The sequence below is a fragment of the Maylandia zebra genome, linkage group LG23, assembly GCF_041146795.1.
Source record: "Maylandia zebra isolate NMK-2024a linkage group LG23, Mzebra_GT3a, whole genome shotgun sequence".
Classification (NCBI taxonomy): Eukaryota; Metazoa; Chordata; class Actinopteri; order Cichliformes; family Cichlidae; genus Maylandia; species Maylandia zebra.
This window is the reverse complement of record NC_135188.1, coordinates 22511689-22529767: the sequence shown is the minus strand read 5'-3', so window position 1 is coordinate 22529767 and position 18079 is coordinate 22511689. Positions and strand designations below refer to the sequence as shown.

Below are 18079 nucleotides of genomic sequence, written 5' to 3'. Positions count from 1 at the left end.
GCATTCGCTTTTTTCCGGTTCGCGCCAAAAACATTCACGCTCATAACCCCGCGGCAGACTGTGGAGCACGGTGGACAGCAAACGGAAGGCAGGCAGGAGTTTGTAAAGAGGTTGTCCAAAGTTGTTTGGTCGAAAAAGTTGGCGGCAGGTGCTGCTGAACTTCAAAACATCTTCATCCTGCAACATCTGGACTCACAACTCGTCTTACCGTTCTTGTCTTGTTTACGGAACACCCACAGCTGACAGAAACAGCCAGAAAACACGGGCCGGATTACCGGATTACGGTGCTAGACGGATTTGTGAGTAGAAGCGAGAGGAAAGAATTAAAATAAGGAAAAACTTTTGTATCTGTTGTTGTGGGGGAGACTTTTTTGTTTTTTAAATGGCAGGAAAAGGCTCTTTATTAGAACAGTTTGTTTTTGTAAATGAGGTTAATGAGAGAGCAAAAACACAGAGTTTTCAAATTTGGACTGAATGTGTGCTGGATTTTGTTGGGCTTTTTGGGATTTGGAGCATTTGACAAATTGTGCAGTTTTTTAAAAAAAAAAAGCATTTTATTTAGATTAGCTGGCGTTCGGGCAACATGTTGCTGCGGGTGTTAGCACTGTGGGGCAGCGCTGTTACCCCACAGCAAGATGGTCCTGGGTTCAAATCTGTGACTTGAAAATTCATGTGTGGAGTTTGTATTTTTGTAGTGGATTTATATTGGTGATTCCATAGGTGTGAAGTTGAGTGCAAATGGTTGTCTTTCTCTGGGTGTCAAACAAGCAACCTGTCCATGGTGTACCTCACCTGTCACCCCATGGACTGAACTGTGACCTGGATAAGTGGAAGGAAATTGATGCTTGTGGTTGATTTGCATTGTTCCTCCTCCATCCAAGGTTCATCTAAAGGATGAACTCTCCTTTCCAGTACTTTGGCACAAGATTCCCACAGTGGGTTTCCAATAACCTGTTCTCCAGTTTTGGTTATCCTAGGTAAATTGTAGCCTGTTGTTCTAATGTGATGGGAGTGGCGCCCAGTGTGGTTCTCTGCTGCTGCCACAGTGTCTACTACAATTAAGTTGCAATCTTCCAAACCATGCTTTGCCTTAGAGAGGTTAAACACGACTCTCTCCATGCACTTGCCCAGCATTGATGTTAAAGCAACACATCTGTAATCAGCTGTATGTTTAACTTTCTTTCTTTTTCTTTTTTTAGACAGAACGGTGCAGAGTGCACCCAGAGTCCAGCAGAGTGCAGAAGGCACTGGAAAAAATCAAGTAAGGGCCTATTCCAACTCAGTAGCACAGGTCTTCAGCACATAATCAGCTGACACTGTTTTCTGACCATGAGGTTTAGACCTTGCCAAGCATCATGAAAATTACAGTGTTGAGGTTTATCTTTGCCTGCTTAGTTTTCTTCCTGAACTATTTTTCACACTTCTTTAACACTAGGTTTCTCACCCTGCAGAGAGGCTTACTGTGAAATAAATTCAGTTTGAATTTTACATAAAACATAATACATCATAAGTATAATAATTAAATTAACATTTTCAAACTAGTATCTTGTTTTGCAGATCAGTGAAGTTGGTTCAGAGTGAAGGACACACCGAACTCAGAAAACATGGCTTGTACATCACAGTCTGCCAAAGATTATGTAAAGACTGCCAGAGTCCATCTTGTGAGAGAATTGAAGAATCTGTCTGTGATTGTGCAGAATTTGAATCAGAAAGGGGTTCTTGGTGAGGAAGAGGTCAGCTTAATACAGACAGAGAAAACTGATGAAAACAAAAGAAGAATGATACTGGACTCAGTCATTAAAAAAGGCGAAGAAGCCTGCTATGAGTTACTCAAGATTATAGACATGACGAGGAAGAGGACTTTAGGGAGGCTTCCTTTTCTTTCTGAGAAAACGAATGAAACTTCCAGAGAGACCAAGTTTGACCTGCACCACTGGATCAGCTGCTTTTCTTTCAAGGAAGAACCACAAATGGACAGGAACTACTTACAAGGTATTTTAGGACAAAAGTCTGGTTGTCACTTGTTTCATTTTTCATTATTTAGTTTCTTCGATGCACTAATTCTATAAAAATGTGCACAACTGCATTTAATTCATAGTATAACCCCAATTCCAAAAACTTTGAGATGCTAGGTAAAGTGTAATTAATTTTAAGATTAATAAGATTTGCAAAGTGTATAAAAACAGTTTTTATTCACAACTAAACACAGAAAACAGAAAAGATACAAAATATTGAAAATAAATAAATATATCCTGGAAAAGTAAATGATGCTAAAACAAACAGCTGGAGAAAGATTTTACCACTAAATCAGGAACAGTTTTAGGATAATGTTCCTTAGCCTAAAACTATAAAGACATTGGATATCTCATCATCTGCAGTGTATAATGCAATGATTCAGAGAATCTATACATGCAAGGGTCATGGCTGAAAAACATTATCGTATAACTGTGCTATTTTGATCCTCAGGCAGCACAGGTTTAAAAACGGGCATCATTCTGTCATGGAAATACCTGCATGCACTCAGAAATACTTCTATATATCACTGCCTGTGAACACAGTTCACCAGGCCGTCCACAAATGGCAATTAATGCTCTATCATGCAAAGAAACCATATTTGAACACAAAGAGAAATGCTGCTGTCTTCTCTGGGACAAAAGCTAATTTAAAATGGACTGAGGCAGGGTGCAAAACTGTTCTGAGGTTACAAGAATTGAAAGGTGAAATTCTTTTTAGTCATCATGGACATCATGTCCTTGTTATTGGTTCTCACTTAAGGAGCCTGTATCTTTGATAGTATGGAGATGCTTCAGTGTGTGTGTGTGTGTGTGTGTGTGTGTGTGTGTGTGTGTGTGTGTGTGTGTGTGTGTTTTAGAGCAACATATGCCCACATCCAGACGACAACCTTTTCAGGGAAGGCCTTGCATATTTTGGCAATAAGTTGCTAAACTGAAGACTGTTTGTGGTAGAAGAGTTTTGGTGCTGAGCTGGCTGGTCTGCAGTCCAAACCTTTCGCCAGCTTAAAACAGTTGGTACATGAAACCGAAGATATGACAAAGAAGACCCAGGACTGAGTACATAGAATCCTACATCAGACACAAATGGGACAACATTCCCCCTACAAAAGTTCAGCAACTGGTCTCCTTAGTTCCCAAAAATCCATGTTCAGTGTTGTTAAAAGAAGAGGGGATGCTACACAATGGGGGGGGAAAATGCACCTGTTGAGACTGTCATTGCTGTCAAAATCAAGATGAACTAAATATGACAAATATATCATTTTCAGTCTCTCCTTTTGCCTTCAAAACTACCTTAATTCGTTGTGGCACAGATTCAACAAGGTGCTAGAAACATTCCATAGATATTTTGGTCCATTTTGACATGATGGCATCACATAGTTGCTGCAGATTTGTCAGCTGTACGTCCATGATGTAAATCTCCCAGCTCTGGACAGCCCAAAGGTACTTCGTTGGATTGGGTTCTGACTGTGGAGACCATTTGAGTACCATGAACTACTTGCCATGGTCAAACCAGTTACTTTATTTGACATGCTGTGTGTTCTCACTGGATGCAGCCATCACTGTCTTCATAAAGCAATGGACTCAGGTAGGCTGTGAAAATCCCTGTAGATCAGTAGTTTCTCAAATACCCAGACCAGACCATCTGGCCCAAACAGCAATGCCAATTTCAATGTCAATTAAATAACCTTTCTTCTCCACTCTCTGATAGTCAGTTTGAACTTCAGTAGGTTGTCTTGACCATGTCCACATGCCTAAATACACTGGTGTCATGTGATTGACTGTTTACTTTAATAAACTGTTGAACACCAGCTATTTCGTTAGGTATATGTTCTACTGTAAATAAAATGTTTTTGAGCTGTGCCAATCATTGAATTTTGTTTTTTTTATTTACATTTTACTTAGTGTTCCAGCTTTTTAAAATTAAGGTTGTAAATTTGTTTATTTCTGTTTTGTAGGACCGAGGCCATGCCACAGATATCAGGAAAAGTTAAAATTAAAAGTAAAGAAATTATTAAATGACTTTTGGGCATCAAGTAAAAACCTGTTTGAAGAAAACAAGAAGCCAGATCTGTTGTACATTTCTCTTATATTAGACACACAGAGCAATGCTTCTCCAACTAAAATAAAGAAACTGAAGAAAAAGAAAAGCAAGCTGAGTCGCCCTAAAAAGCTAAGGACATACATCCCTGAAGAGAAACCAGACATTTCTCCCAGTGAGCTGCTGAAAACAGATAAAAACATACTCTTGGTTGGAAAACCTGGTATTGGAAAGACAGCACTGACTCATGAAATGCTGAGACTCTGGGCAGAAAGAGAAAGTGGTGAGCTTGATTACATGTTTTACTTTGACATGAGGGAAAAAGCACACATCATGAATGTTAAAAACTTGGAGGATCTGCTTTTCACTGTGTTCAGTGAACCAGATGAAGGCAAAGATGCGGTCTTACAGGATATAAAGAGACACTCTGATAACGTTACAATCATTTTTGATGGACTCACAGATATCTCTTCATCAGTGGTGGAGAAACTTCTGAACAAAGACCTACTGCCGCTCGCAAAGATCATCATAACATGCAGACCAGATGATGAGGATGAAGACTTGTTTTCTGGGGACTTTGACAGAGTGGAGGTGAAAGGCTTTAGTGAGCAGACTATAAAAACATACTTATCTGCAACACTCGGTGAAGATCAGAAGAAAGTTTTGAGTAACTTGGAGTTGGTAACTCTTTGTCATGTCCCCATGTATGCACTGATGGTGGCTGCTTGCTTTTCATCAAAAGATGCTCCACAGCCATGTACAATAACTGAGATATACATCAATATTGTTCGATTCTGCCTTCAGATAAACAGCAAAACAAAGAAAAAAGATCTAAATTCCTTCATCAGCACCAAGACAGAAGAAATTCTGTCTCTGGCTGAAGCTGCTTTTCTTGCAACTCAACAAAAAACTGTGAATCTGACAAACCTGACCTGTAAAGACATCTGTGTCCTGTCCTTCCTGAAACCACTTCTCATTAAGGAGGCCGTGACTGAAACAATAACCACATATGCATTCCTCCATTACACAGTGCAGGAGTTTTTTGCAGCACTGTGGCTCCTGAAGAATCCTGATAAAGTCAGAGATGTTTTTCAGCAGTGCCTCACAGAGGAGAAGAAACACATGAAACATCTGATCCCCTTCATGTGTCGATTGTTGAATGAGAAGAGCCCAAGTTTGATGAAGCATCTGATTCCAGATCAGGACCTGAAGAATACATCTAACTGGTTCTTCAAGGAGCTGATTAACACATTTCTTCCTCATCTGTGTGAGCAAGAAGAGGCTGATACTGAGGACAGTGGGCTCCATGTCGACATACTGTTCTTATGCCAGTGCTTGTATGAGTCCCAGAGTCCTGAAGCATGCATCTACCTTCTAGACAAACTGGACTACCATCTTGACCTCAGTGGAGACAGTCTGGATCCTTACCCTTGCTGTGCTGTGGCCTATGTGGTCACTCAGTCAAAGGAAAGGAAAATAAGGCTGAACCTCGAGGACGTGACGATATCAGAACAAGGAATGAGACAGCTGTTTGAATGCCTTGAAAATGTTGAGTGGTATGAATTTGGTTTTTTTTTTCTTTTTTTGGTTTCAACACACAGTGAGAATTTTAATGCTGGTTAGTTTCATAACGATCTCTTCTTTCAATTATAGGTATAACCTTCTGCCTCAACAGCTTTGGAAAGCTTTCCTTCTCAGCGAAGAGCAGATGGACTTCGTAACCTTACTTAGTCTTGATGGAAATCATTTACACCTTCCAACTCAAGGTGAAAAGCAGCTGTTTGAAAGAGCTGTGGAAGTCATGCAGTGGATGTCTACAAAGGTTAATGTCTGCCTCTACTGGAACAGAGAAACTCCTGCCTGCCAGAGTCTGTGTGAGTCTCTGTTAGAGGCTTTGCCATTCATCAGCTCACTCAGGTATGTAGCTTTGGCTCTTGCATATTAAATAGTCTGCTTGGTTTTATCCAGTCTTTTGATAGTAAAGTTAAAATACCTCTGTTTGTGACTTTTTTTAACAACAATATATCAGAATTTAACATTTTAGCAGAACAGGTGAACAACTCATTTAAAGTTGAGTCCTTCTAGTGCTCAGTCTAAGGAGCCCGTCCATCTATCCAACCACTCATTCATCCTTCCATCCATTCTCCATTCCCGTAAGGAGTCTAATTAAATTAATAATTCCATGATTCAGAATCCGACAGGTCCCAGGCTGGTGTTTATCTTGTTGAATTTAAAATTCTGATGTCTGTTATTTTTATTATTCTCCTTTGGAATCACAGACATTGTGCACAACAAGTCTATATGTATAGCACTAGCACGTAATGTATCAAGATTTGTGCTGAAGACTAAAGGTTTTACAGAATGTACAACAGAAATGTGTCTAATCAGTTCTGAAATTCTGCTATTCAGCTTCAGATGTCCAGTTTTTTGGAGCCATGAGAAATACCATGGGACACTGGAGAAGGAGCAGGAGAATCTGTTCATGGATTTATGCCTGAAAGCAGCACTTAATAACGGAGCAAAGTTTTACAACGTTGCGAAGAAGCTTCTTTCATTGTTTCTTGTTAAAACTGAGTTAGAAAACATCCTTCTTGATTTATATCAACATATTAAAAGCAGAGGATTTTCAGTTAACTTTGAAACACTGAGGCCGTGTTTTCAGTCCACTCCTGCAGTCTGGTCCATAAATCTCTCAGAGAGAAAGACCTCCAGCCTCCTGGAAGTGCTGAAACTCCAACCAGAGAAGAAACAAGTGAAGCTGACAGGCTGCTCACATGAAGAGAGTGAAGTGAGGAGTTTCCTGCAGTGTCTGCCCTATATCTCACAGCTCAGGTAAATGAATTGTACTTTACATGATTAACTCTACATAAAATCTCTCCAAATTATACTTTTTTGCAACCACTTTTTGATTTTCATAAGAACCACAACCTCTCCTACAGATTTTTAGTGAAAAGTAATTCATTTATCCTGAATATAACAGTTTGTCTTGAGCTTTTGCAATACAACTTACAAACAAACTTACAACATCATACAGTACAACAACCTGTGAAATGTGATGGATCATGAGAAAAATGAGCTCCTGACTAGGGATGGGTATCGAAACCCGGTTCTTGTTGAGAACCGGTTCCCACTGTTTCAATTCCTTGGAATTGTTTGCCATTTTTGCAAACGATTCCCTTATCGATTCCAGTCGCCCCGAATGACGTCATCACGTTGCGGAGCGTCATTTACCTGGCAGGAAACACGGCGCGTAAGCGGCTCAAACGCTCAAAAGTTTGGTTATACTTTACGAGAACGGATGACAACAGGGCAACTTGCAATACTTGCAAAGTAGATATTTAATTTAAGGGAGGAAACACTGCGAATATGCAAAAGCATTTGCTCACAAAACACGTGATGACCTTAGATGAATGTCGTGTTTTTAATTCCGCTCCGGACTCGTGAATCTCAACCCAGCAGCAGCGGTAACGTTTGCACGTCCTCTCCCGTTAATGCGGCAGGTAAATAATCAACTAACAGTGCATATTATGTTAGTGCGATCTGCCTTATTACAAAACCTGCCATTACTGAGCATTTAGGTGACCATGATGAGAGAGACAGAGTCTGGCTGGCTCAGATGCTGGCAGCTCTCGCTGCAGTCTACCGGTAGCATCTCCTTTCAGGCCAGGATAGACGAATGTCACCCAGCAGTGACTAAGTTTGTGGTAAAAGGCTTGAACGCATTTGCCACAGCAGATGCCCCCGATTTTCGGTAAGTGAATGCGTTTAATTGTAGGCAGGGACATTACTGGATATTCTTGTGTAATTGCTACAGAATAATTCATGTTATACTTTGTTACTGCTACAGAAGAATATTTATTTTATTATTTTACATTTACAATTTTTTTCCCCGGGGACCCTGTGACACCCAATTGAAGAGCCGTAGGCTGTGGATCTCTTAAGATCTCACTGTTGGGTTTGTAAGGCCATGTTACTCCTAAATTTCTATCTTGTTCAAAGAGAAGATATAAAACAAAGTTCTAAGCTAATCGACCTTAGTGTTCTCCTTTTTTAAAGAGAATCGATAAGAGAATCGATAAAGAATCGAATCGTTAAACAGAATCGAAAATGGAATCGGAATCGTGAAAATCTTATCAATACCCATCCCTACTCCTGACATTGTGTTTTACATCATCCACTTTTTTTAGAGGGTCAATTTTAAGCTAGCTGATGGACTGAAACTCAGTTTAAATCACTTACCCAGCTCAACGTTTTTTGAACTGCCTGAATGGCCATTTTAAGGAAACTAACAAAAGAAAAGTGACTAAAGGGAAAGCTATCCAGGGCTCAGAGCTGGCAACATGCAAACAGCCCTCATACGAACAAAGGATCAAAGTGATTATGACCAAAGTACTTATTGGTAAAATAATGGAGACAAGTGAAAAAAGACTAAAGGGTCAATGTCCTATTATGTGGCATGTCACACAGAGACTGAGTATGTCAGCATACTCTATCTGGTGGAGGGGTTGAACGTGAGCAATAGCTTCTCTTCCAGTTTGTTCCTCCTGAGAACTCTTGGGAAGTGAAGACACTGTTGGGATGTCTGTTCATTACAAGATGGAGTCTATCAGTAGTGTGTGGTTGGATTTATGAAGCTGAGATCAAATACTCACTAAATGTTTCCTTCTCATTGTTCCAGTGTTGACACTAGCTGTTCAGATAAAGAAACCAGGTTCTTTGGGAATCTGTTCTGTGCTGCAGCAGAGAGAGAACAGCAGACAGGAGAGGAGATACTGGAGCTGTTATCATCAGTGTGCATATATAAAACATTCCCTCTGAAATGGAAATGGTGTGATTTTCTCATGGACCTGTACTCTTATAAGACTAAAAAAGGCTTGAGTGTCCTTCCATCATTACAGTCAGTTTTCCAGTCAACTCCTGCCGTCTGGTCCATAAACCTCTCAGAGAGAAAGACCTCCATCCTCCTGGAAGTGCTGAAACTCCAACCAGAGAAGAAACAAGTGAAGCTGACAGGCTGCTCACATGAAGAGAGTGAAGTGAGGAGTTTACTCCAGTGTCTGCCTTATATCTCACAGCTCAGGTAAATGTACTGCACTAGCATGATTAACTCTACATAAAAGCTCTCCAAGTTATATTTTTTGCAACCACTATTTGATTTTCATAAGAACCATAGAATGCTTGTCAATACTTGCATTGGCTTGTACATATTATGAACTAATAACTGGACAAATGCAGTTTACCAAGTTGAGCTGATAAATAAAAATACCAAACAGAAGAGTTTTTGTGGAACCATCGCAAGCAATGCATGGGTGATAGTGTTGTGGGACTTTGATATTAATCGACTTTTGAAATATTCATAAATAAAAGGGCAAGCATGAGTCTTGATCGCTCATATGGCAGTGACGTGCAGCGGCATGTTCATCCTACTTATGGCGTGCAAAGTAGACTAAGTAGGTGACATAAAAGAAAAAAAAGAATTTGGGAGCAGCGTTTGAGATACTTTTTTACGTTATCATGGGGTCACAAGCCAGTAAAACACATAAGTTAACTTAAAGAAACGATTGTACGGTTATGCGGCCAGGTTTCAACAGTATTGGAAGGAGCTGGCAAAATGAGAAATTAATGTTATGGAAGATCTCTTTTTGTGCTGATACTTTTAAATATCTTAGATCATAATCCTGCCTGCACCATTAAAATGGCTGCTCCAAAACAAGTCAAAAAATTTTGTTAAAGAAAATTAGAGAACTGGAGGCTATTGGAAGGCCTCAAACCAGATGGTGGACTCCTGAAGGGAGCCGTCAAGCTGAAGAAAGAGTCTTAACAAGCTTGGTCAGCCTGTGGGACTGCAGAGGCAACTGACAGCTACTACTGGATTATGACTTCAACAGTAACTGAAGGAAAAACTTGTGGAATGAGTTCAATGACACCATGGAACAAGACTTTCGGTGGACATCATGCAGAGATCTGAGCCAGTGCCTCTTCACCTTGGTTTTAGGAAGAACAGTAGAGTTTTCATCCTGATTTTGGAACAATGGACCAACTCTTCATCCTCTTGAAGGGACGTGAGTTGGTTCAAGCAGTCCACATGTATTTGGTGGACTTAGTGAAGGCATTGAACTGTTCCTCTGGGATTCCTTTATTGGGTGCTTTAGCAGTACAGGTTATCAGGCCTGTTGTTATGAGCTTTTCAGTACCTGCACAACCACAGTAAGCGCTTGATTGCCAGCAAAACGTCAGAATCATTTCTACTGGGTGTTGGACTACTGGGTCGTCCACCTAGCCACCTACAAGGAGGCTAGGTGGAGGTCACTTACCTAGAAGTTGATCTTATTTCTGCGTTTTGCAGATGTTGTGGTTCTGTTGGCTTCATTAGATGGTTTGCAGTGGAGGGGTTTTAAGCCAAGTATAAAGTGGTGAGAATGAGAAGCATCCCGAAATTTGAGGCCATGGTTCTTGGTTGGAAAGGAGTGGAGCTTCCACTGTTGGTTAGAGACGTTTTGTTGCCCCAAATGGATTTCAAGTATCTTGGGGTCTTGATCATGAGTGAGGCGAGAGGGAAATTGACACCTCAGGTGACACATCAGACATATTGAGTGTAAAAGCAAAGCTGTCAATTTACTGGTCAATTTACAGCCCAACCCTCATCTATGGTCATGAACTCTGGGTAGAGACAGAAAAATTGACATCCAAAGGGTGGGTGTGTGAGGTCAGATATTTAGGAGGGAATCAGAGTAGAATCATTACACCTAGACAATAGTATAATATATCAGAGTGAGTTTTCAAAGTTTTGTAGTGCTCTCACATATGCTAAAATTGCCAAAGACTTTAAAATGCATCTCCATAAACTTTATATAGCCGCTTGAAGTTACTCATTGATTGCAGGCTCAAAATGTTTCTTCCTTTTTGTTCCAGTGTTATTCCGTGGAAGTTAGATGAAGAAATCAGGTTCTTTGGGAGTGTGTTCTGTGCAGCAGCAGAGAGAGAGCAGCAGACAGGAGAGAAGATACTGGAGCTGTTATCATCAGTGTGCAGATACAAAGGATTTCCTGTCAAACAGAAATTGTGTGATTTTCTTGTGGATCTGTACTCTTATGAGACCAAAACAGGATCGAGTATTCTTCATTCATTACAGTCAATTTTCCAGTCAGCTCCTGCAGTCTTTTCCATAAACCTCTCACAGAGAAAGACCTCCATCCTCCTGGAAGTGCTGAAACTCCAACCAGACAAGAAACAGGTGAAGCTGATAGGCTGCTCACATGAAGAGAGTGAAGTGAGGAATTTCCTTGAATGTCTGCCTTATATCTCAAAACTCAGGTAAGCAAATTGTACTTTGCATCATTAATGCTACATCAGATGCTTTGAAAATGATTTATAGATGTATTTTAAGCCAAAAAGTTTGGTATTATTGTACGGTTTAAGTATTCATATAAATGCAGCACAAAAAGTAAGAAATTTTATCTTTGGTTGATTATTTATTTCTTTGCTTCTTAGCAATACATCTCATACTGTTGGAAAGCCTGTGTATTACAAGTAAGGAAAATGTTTTGTGGGTTGAACACTTGAGGGATCAGTTGGGCATGCTGTTCATGGCAGAGTCAACAACACAGCTACATTGGCTGACTTGCAAGAATGGGATGCCATCCCAAGGCAGTGTGTGACCAAGCTGGTGACCAGCCCAACCAGGAGGAGGTACCAGGCTTTTGTGGTTGTGTATGGTTCTGCCAGGTGCTACTGAGGCACCTGTTTATTAAATGAATCATTTGTTATATTGCAAATATGTCTTGTTTCTTCAGACTTCAATCCCCCAATTCAATAAATGACACCTTTCAAAAGTGAATAGCAGAATAGGCAGTTTGTGTCATGGTCCTGGGCCATGTTGGCCCAGTATTCTTAGTTTTCTTGTATGTTTGTATTTTGTTCCCTATTTAGGCCATGTTTCCTGAGTTGCCCTGTTGTGTTGTTCCCTAAGTGTTTTCCCTTCGTGGCTTTTACCCCCTGTGTGCCCCTCTGTGTATCTGTGAGCCCTCGTCTCTCCTTATGTTTTATTCCATGTTTCCCCAGCCCGTTATGTCTGTGTTTTCCCCGTGCTCTCTCTCCTCCTGTCTGAACCTCTGTACTTCCTGTTTGACTCTGCCCGTCTCCCGTCAGTGTTATGTTCACCCCGCCCTGTCTCGTTATGGTTATCTGTGTCAGCTGTGTTCCCCGTGTGTTCCCACTTTCCTCGTTAACCCTCTGTGTATTTCTGTCTGCGTCTCCCTCTGTTCGGCGTCGCGTTCTCCCTCATGCTGTGTGTGGTTCTCCCCGTGTCTTCTGGTATATGTTACAATTAGCTTTTCCCAGTGTAGTTTAGTTTTGTATTGCTTTGGTATCACTGCTTTCGTTTGTCACCTGTCAGCAATAAAGCTGCATTTTGAGTTTATCCCCTGAGTCCGTGAGTTTGCATTTTGGGTCCTCATCCTGCCTGCCACACAGCGACCATGACAGAAGAACGCGACCACGAACTGGACCCAGCAGCTCACAACCCCTCCGCGGACCTCCAGGAAGACTTGGTCTACACGGTGGAATACCACTGTGAGGAATGGGCGACGCTGCCTAGAGGTGAATACCGGGAGACCGTAGCCGTCCGTCTTCAGCGGATGGTGTCCGGGCTCCCGTGGCTATTCGGCGCGCTGCGCCCCCACATCCAGGACTTTCTTGTGTCCGCCGTGGGCATCCGCCCGGGGCAGCTGTCCCAGAAAGAACCGGAAACGGTCAGGATTGGGACCATGGGGCTCACCACCGTTACGCCGCCTGTTCGCTTCTCATTGGCTTCTACATCTTCGCCACCGCCTGTCTACACTACGTGGCGCACGGAGATGCCAGAGGCCAGCGACTTCGGTGAAGAGGAGCGGCAGCAGGTGTTACGGGCATATCGGGAGGACGAGCTCCGTTGGAAGCCCTGGCTTATCACCGAGGAGGAGCTCTCGTCAGCTGTCCCACCACAGATCGACCACCCACCCTCGCCGCCGCGATCGGGCTACTCGTCTCCTGCTTCCTGCCTGGCACGGATGTGGTCTGAGGGCGAGGAGCCGGTCGCCACGGAAGGCCAGGCTGAGCCCACGGCCGCCCCTAAGAGGAAACGGCGTTCCCGCCGCTGTCGCGCACCGCCACGGCCCGTTCTGCCCTCCACTGAGCAACACGAGGTGGCTGTGGGGGGCGCGGATTCCGACCTCGAGGAGCGGCAGCGCGCCGCATGCGCGCAACTGGAGGAAGAGCTACGGGAGGAGCCATGGCTCGCTCCTCACTACGGTGAGATTTTCCGCGGGACACGCCTAGCCCTTGGGGGCCCCCGGAGTTGCCTGGAGCTCCCGCCTGCCGCCCCGCCAACATTCGCCTCCTCAGCCTCTGTGACGCCACAGGAGGCTCCACCTTCCACGTTAACGGGGCCCACGGCCAAAAGGAAACGGCGTTCGCGTCGCCATCGCATCGCCCGACGCTCGGAGGTGAGTGAAACTGTCCAGTCACTCCAAGTTACCTCTGAGCAGAAGGCATGTGAGGTGGCTACAGACTTAGCCGGTGATATGGCTAGCAATGAGCTGTTCACCAAGCCGCAGGCTAGAGACAGTTCTTCTCAGTCAATCACGACTAATTCACTCACTCCTGCAGGGACCTTAGAATCCACACATAGACTGAGAAAGACTTCCACTGCTTCTCATGTTGATAGTGGGAGGGAGGTGTTTCCTTTTGTGTCCCTTTCCGTGTCTGCAGTTCCAACCAAGTCTGAGTTGCCGGTGGCTAATGTCTTCCCTCCTGACCCGGCCCTGCTCCTCCACCAGTCTCTGAATGAAGGTAACGAAAGCATAACTAGTGCTCCGGTTTGCCCAGCTACACTTGTTTCTCACAAACGGAAAACTGTGAACACTGATCATGAACCCATGTTAAGTCATCATGAGGCAAACATAACTGCAGATCATGGTGACCTGGACTCTGTAATGTCACAACATGACTTCTGTCTTCCTGAAGGTAATAAACAGGGTGATTTCGAAATGTTTTGCTCCAGCACCATTACCTCCACTCAGGAGATGGAGGCTGAGATCAGGGTTAATGTGACACCATTTTCTCCTGCCTCTGTGAACTCATCACTAGATAGGATTTTGGCCTCGAACAATGGTGTAACCACTCACTCTCAGCCTGAAGTGTCACCCGCTTCAGTTAATGGTTTACGTACCGTTTTACCTGTATCTGTCTCTCCACTCAATATAGTCATCACTCTGAAGCCACAGATCACTGCGGGTGCGGGTTCCAACAAACACATCCATCCAACACACCACAGTCATGCTACCACGGTGCCATTGGTTAGGTCCATACCTGTGTGTTTACTGTTTTTCCAGGAGTTAGCTCCTGATGATCTAAGCCTTGTTTTTGTGGATCGAGTGGCAATTCTTGTTTTCCGTATGGTTGAACCAGCTCCTCTGAGTCGCACACTACCACCGGTTGAGTCCAACCAGCTTATGTTGACCTCTCCTAGGACTACACAGACTGGGCTAGTAACCTCTGAGCCACTTTGGACTGATGCAGACTTTGGGAACCTAGTCATTGCTGGCTCAGAACTGGTGGTCCCTACCACTGTCCACTTCATGGTTTCTTGTGTTAAGATGTTAAGCCCTATAGACTGTTTTTTACCTGCTCTCTCTCTCTGCGTTTGTGCCTCAGCAGCCTGTGTTTCCTCAGCTCCTAGTCCAGCCAGGGGCCTTCATAACAGTTTATCCTGCCTCTGCTGTTGGACTCCCAGGTGTGCCTATCCGGCACCCTGCGGCGACGCCACCGCTTCGCGTTACGTCAGCTGGAGGGTCCGAGGGGCCCGTTCAGCCTCCTGTCTCCGCTGGAGGGTCCGAGGGGCCCGTTCAGCCTCCTGTCTCCGCTGGAGGGTCCGAGGGGCCCGTTCAGCACCATGCCACATCCGCTGGAGGGCCCGAGCCACCCGTCCAGCACCATGCCACATCAGCTGGAGGGCCCGAGGAGCCCGTCCAGCACCATGCCACATCAGCTGGAGGGCCCGAGGAGCCCGTCCAGCACCATGCCACATCAGCTGGAGGGCCCGAGGAGCCCATCCAGCCACCTTCCGCCTCTGCCTCGCCTGGTCCGGCTTCATCCGAGTCTTCATCCTCGTCTGGTCCAGCCTCCGTCTCTGCCACGCCTGGTCGAGCTCCAGCCTGTGCGTCATCGCCTGGTCCGGCCCCGTCATCGCCTTCAACGTCGCCCGGTCCGGCGTCGGCCTCTGCTTCTGCTCCGGCTTCGGCCTCTGCTTCGCCCAGTCCGGCCTCAGCCTCAGCTCCTGCTTCGCTGTCACCTGGTCCAGCCTCAGCCTCTGCAGCGACGCCTGGTCCGGCCCCCGCATCGCCACCGTCTGGTCCTGCCTCGTCTGGTCCTGCCTCGTCTGGTCCTGCCTCGACTGGTCCTGCCTCGTCTGGTCCTGTGCCCACCGGGCCTCGGCCAGTACGCCTGACACTGGAGAGCCGCCGCTGCCTTCTGCGCGGCCGGCCCCCTGAACTGCTCCGTCGTCTCCTTCGCCGCCGCCGCTGCCTTCCGCGCGGCCGGCCCCCTGAACTGCTCAGTCGTCTCCTCCGCCGCCGCCGCTGCCTTCCGCGCGGCCGGCCTCCTGAACTGCTCAGTCGTCTCCTCCGCCGCCGCTGCCTTCCGCGCGGCCGGCCTCCTGAACTGCTCAGTCATCCCCTTCGCCGCCGCCGCTGCCTTCCGCGCGGCCGGCCTCCTGAACTGCTCAGTCGTCCCCTTCGCCGCCGCCGTTGCCTTCCGCGCGGCCGGCCTCCGGACCAGCTCTGTCACCTGTGCCACCCGCCCGGTCGGCCCCCCGACCGTGTGACCCGTGAACTTTTGTGCCGGTGGGCTCTGGGTCGGCCCCCTGAGCTTTATTTGAACTATGGTCTTGTGCTCCTGTGTTTTCTGTTGCTCGTTTTTGTTTTCTGTTCCGAGCCCTCCGTCCTGGGCCCCCGCCGCCCGCCCTGGGTCGTTTTCTGTTTGGTTTTTGTTTTCCTGTGTTTGGGCTGTCTGGAGCCAGCCCTTATGGGGGGGTGATGTCATGGTCCTGGGCCTTGTTGGCCCAGTATTCTTAGTTTTCTTGTATGTTTGTATTTTGTTCCCTATTTAGGCCATGTTTCCTGAGTTGCCCTGTTGTGTTGTTCCCTAAGTGTTTTCCCTTCGTGGCTTTTACCCCCTGTGTGCCCCTCTGTGTATCTGTGAGCCCTCGTCTCTCCTTATGTTTTATTCCATGTTTCCCCAGCCCGTTATGTCTGTGTTTTCCCCGTGCTCTCTCCTCCTGTCTGAACCTCTGTACTTCCTGTTTGACTCTGCCCGTCTCCCGTCAGTGTTATGTTCACCCCGCCCTGTCTCGTTATGGTTATCTGTGTCAGCTGTGTTCCCCGTGTGTTCCCACTTTCCTCGTTAACCCTCTGTGTATTTCTGTCTGCGTCTCCCTCTGTTCGGCGTCGCGTTCTCCCTCATGCTGTGTGTGGTTCTCCCCGTGTCTTCTGGTATATGTTACAATTAGCTTTTCCCAGTGTAGTTTAGTTTTGTATTGCTTTGGTATCACTGCTTTCGTTTGTCACCTGTCAGCAATAAAGCTGCATTTTGAGTTTATCCCCTGAGTCCGTGAGTTTGCATTTTGGGTCCTCATCCTGCCTGCCACACAGCGACCATGACAGTTTGGTATTGGCAGAAAAGATTTGGCAAGTTTTGCTCACCCCACAAATGCAGTTTCCTTACAAATGTGGCCCCATTTGAGGGGAAACAAAGCATGTTTTCAACAGGACTTAATGCCAAAAAGCATTGTTACCGCAAAGAAATAATTGACTAAACGCAAATTTCTTCACTTTTTCTGTTAGTGTTTGTGTTGTGAGTCAGTAACAGTCTAACAACAATGTTCAGCTGCTCTGATGGAAGACGGCTTTAAAATGGACTTTCATTATTTACAGGACACACATGGACAAGATGGAGTCCATCAGTAATGTGTGGTTGTTTATGCAGCTCAGATGAAATCATCACTAAATCGTTCCTTCTTATTGTTCCAGTGTTGTTCCTTGGTGGTCAGATCTTTATGAAGGAACCAAAAGAACCTTGATTATTCTGTTCTGTGCAGCAGCAGAGAGAGAACAGCAGACAGGAGAAAAGATACTGGAGCTGTTATCATCAGTGTGCACATATCAAACATTCCCTTTTAATGACAGAGACATTTCTGATGAATATCAGTGTGACTTCTTGTTGGATCTGTACTCCCATATGAAGGCCTATGAGTCTAAAACAGGCTTGAGTGTCCTTCCATCATTACAGTCAGTTTTCCAGTCAGCTCCTGCAGTCTGGTCCATAAACCTCTCAGAGAGAAAGACCTCCATCCTCCTGGAAGTGCTGAAACTCCAACCAGAGAAGAAACAAGTGGAGCTGAGAGGCTGCTCACATGAAGAGAGTGAAGTGAGGAGTTTCCTTGAATGTCTGCCTTATATCTCACAGCTCAGGTAAATTAATTCTACTTTACATCATTAATCCCAAAAGCTGATTCTGTCTGTCTGGATGTAGCATTTTTTGTGGGCGAAATATTCCATCACTCATCCAAGTGACTTCTTCAGTCTTAGCTGACTGCAGCTGAATACAGTACATTGGCATAACGATTGAAACTAACAACCCTTGGTGAGTCCTTCCTCGACATTCAAGTGTGTGTATGAAAGCACTGGGCACAGGTACAAGACACTGTTTTGATGATTGTAGTGAGGCTCATTTAGTGAACAACGGGTAGCACCATTGGTCGCTTGTCCCTGCAGATTGCTTAACCAAGTGGCCCATCATTGTATGAATTTTTTGGTTGCTTGAACTGCTATTTTAATTACATCGTCATAGTGAATAATAATAATAATCAAGCAACAATTAACTGAATGTTAATGTTCTTACCCTGCGGTTTAACTTCTACAGCACAAGTCTTGTAATTAATTTGCAACACCATTGCCTTGTCAATAATAAGCCTGTGTGCTTTTGATTGGTA

General features: G+C 44.9%; 1 protein-coding gene across 1 annotated transcript in view; it reads left to right on the top strand.

Annotated features, from left to right (window-relative positions):
* Nucleotides 1-25: 25 nt before the first annotated feature.
* The window catches only part of LOC101483126 (uncharacterized), a 137888-nt gene continuing 119834 nt past the window's right edge, over nucleotides 26-18079 (top strand). The window contains exons 1-9 of the mRNA XM_076880464.1: nucleotides 26-299; nucleotides 1200-1261; nucleotides 1558-1992; nucleotides 3971-5609; nucleotides 5707-5970; nucleotides 6463-6885; nucleotides 8732-9133; nucleotides 10966-11367; nucleotides 17118-17558. Of these exons, the coding sequence (XP_076736579.1) occupies nucleotides 1605-1992; nucleotides 3971-5609; nucleotides 5707-5970; nucleotides 6463-6885; nucleotides 8732-9133; nucleotides 10966-11367; nucleotides 17118-17558 (3959 nt within the window). The 5' untranslated portion in view covers nucleotides 26-299; nucleotides 1200-1261; nucleotides 1558-1604. The remainder of the gene's footprint in view (nucleotides 300-1199; nucleotides 1262-1557; nucleotides 1993-3970; nucleotides 5610-5706; nucleotides 5971-6462; nucleotides 6886-8731; nucleotides 9134-10965; nucleotides 11368-17117; nucleotides 17559-18079) is intronic.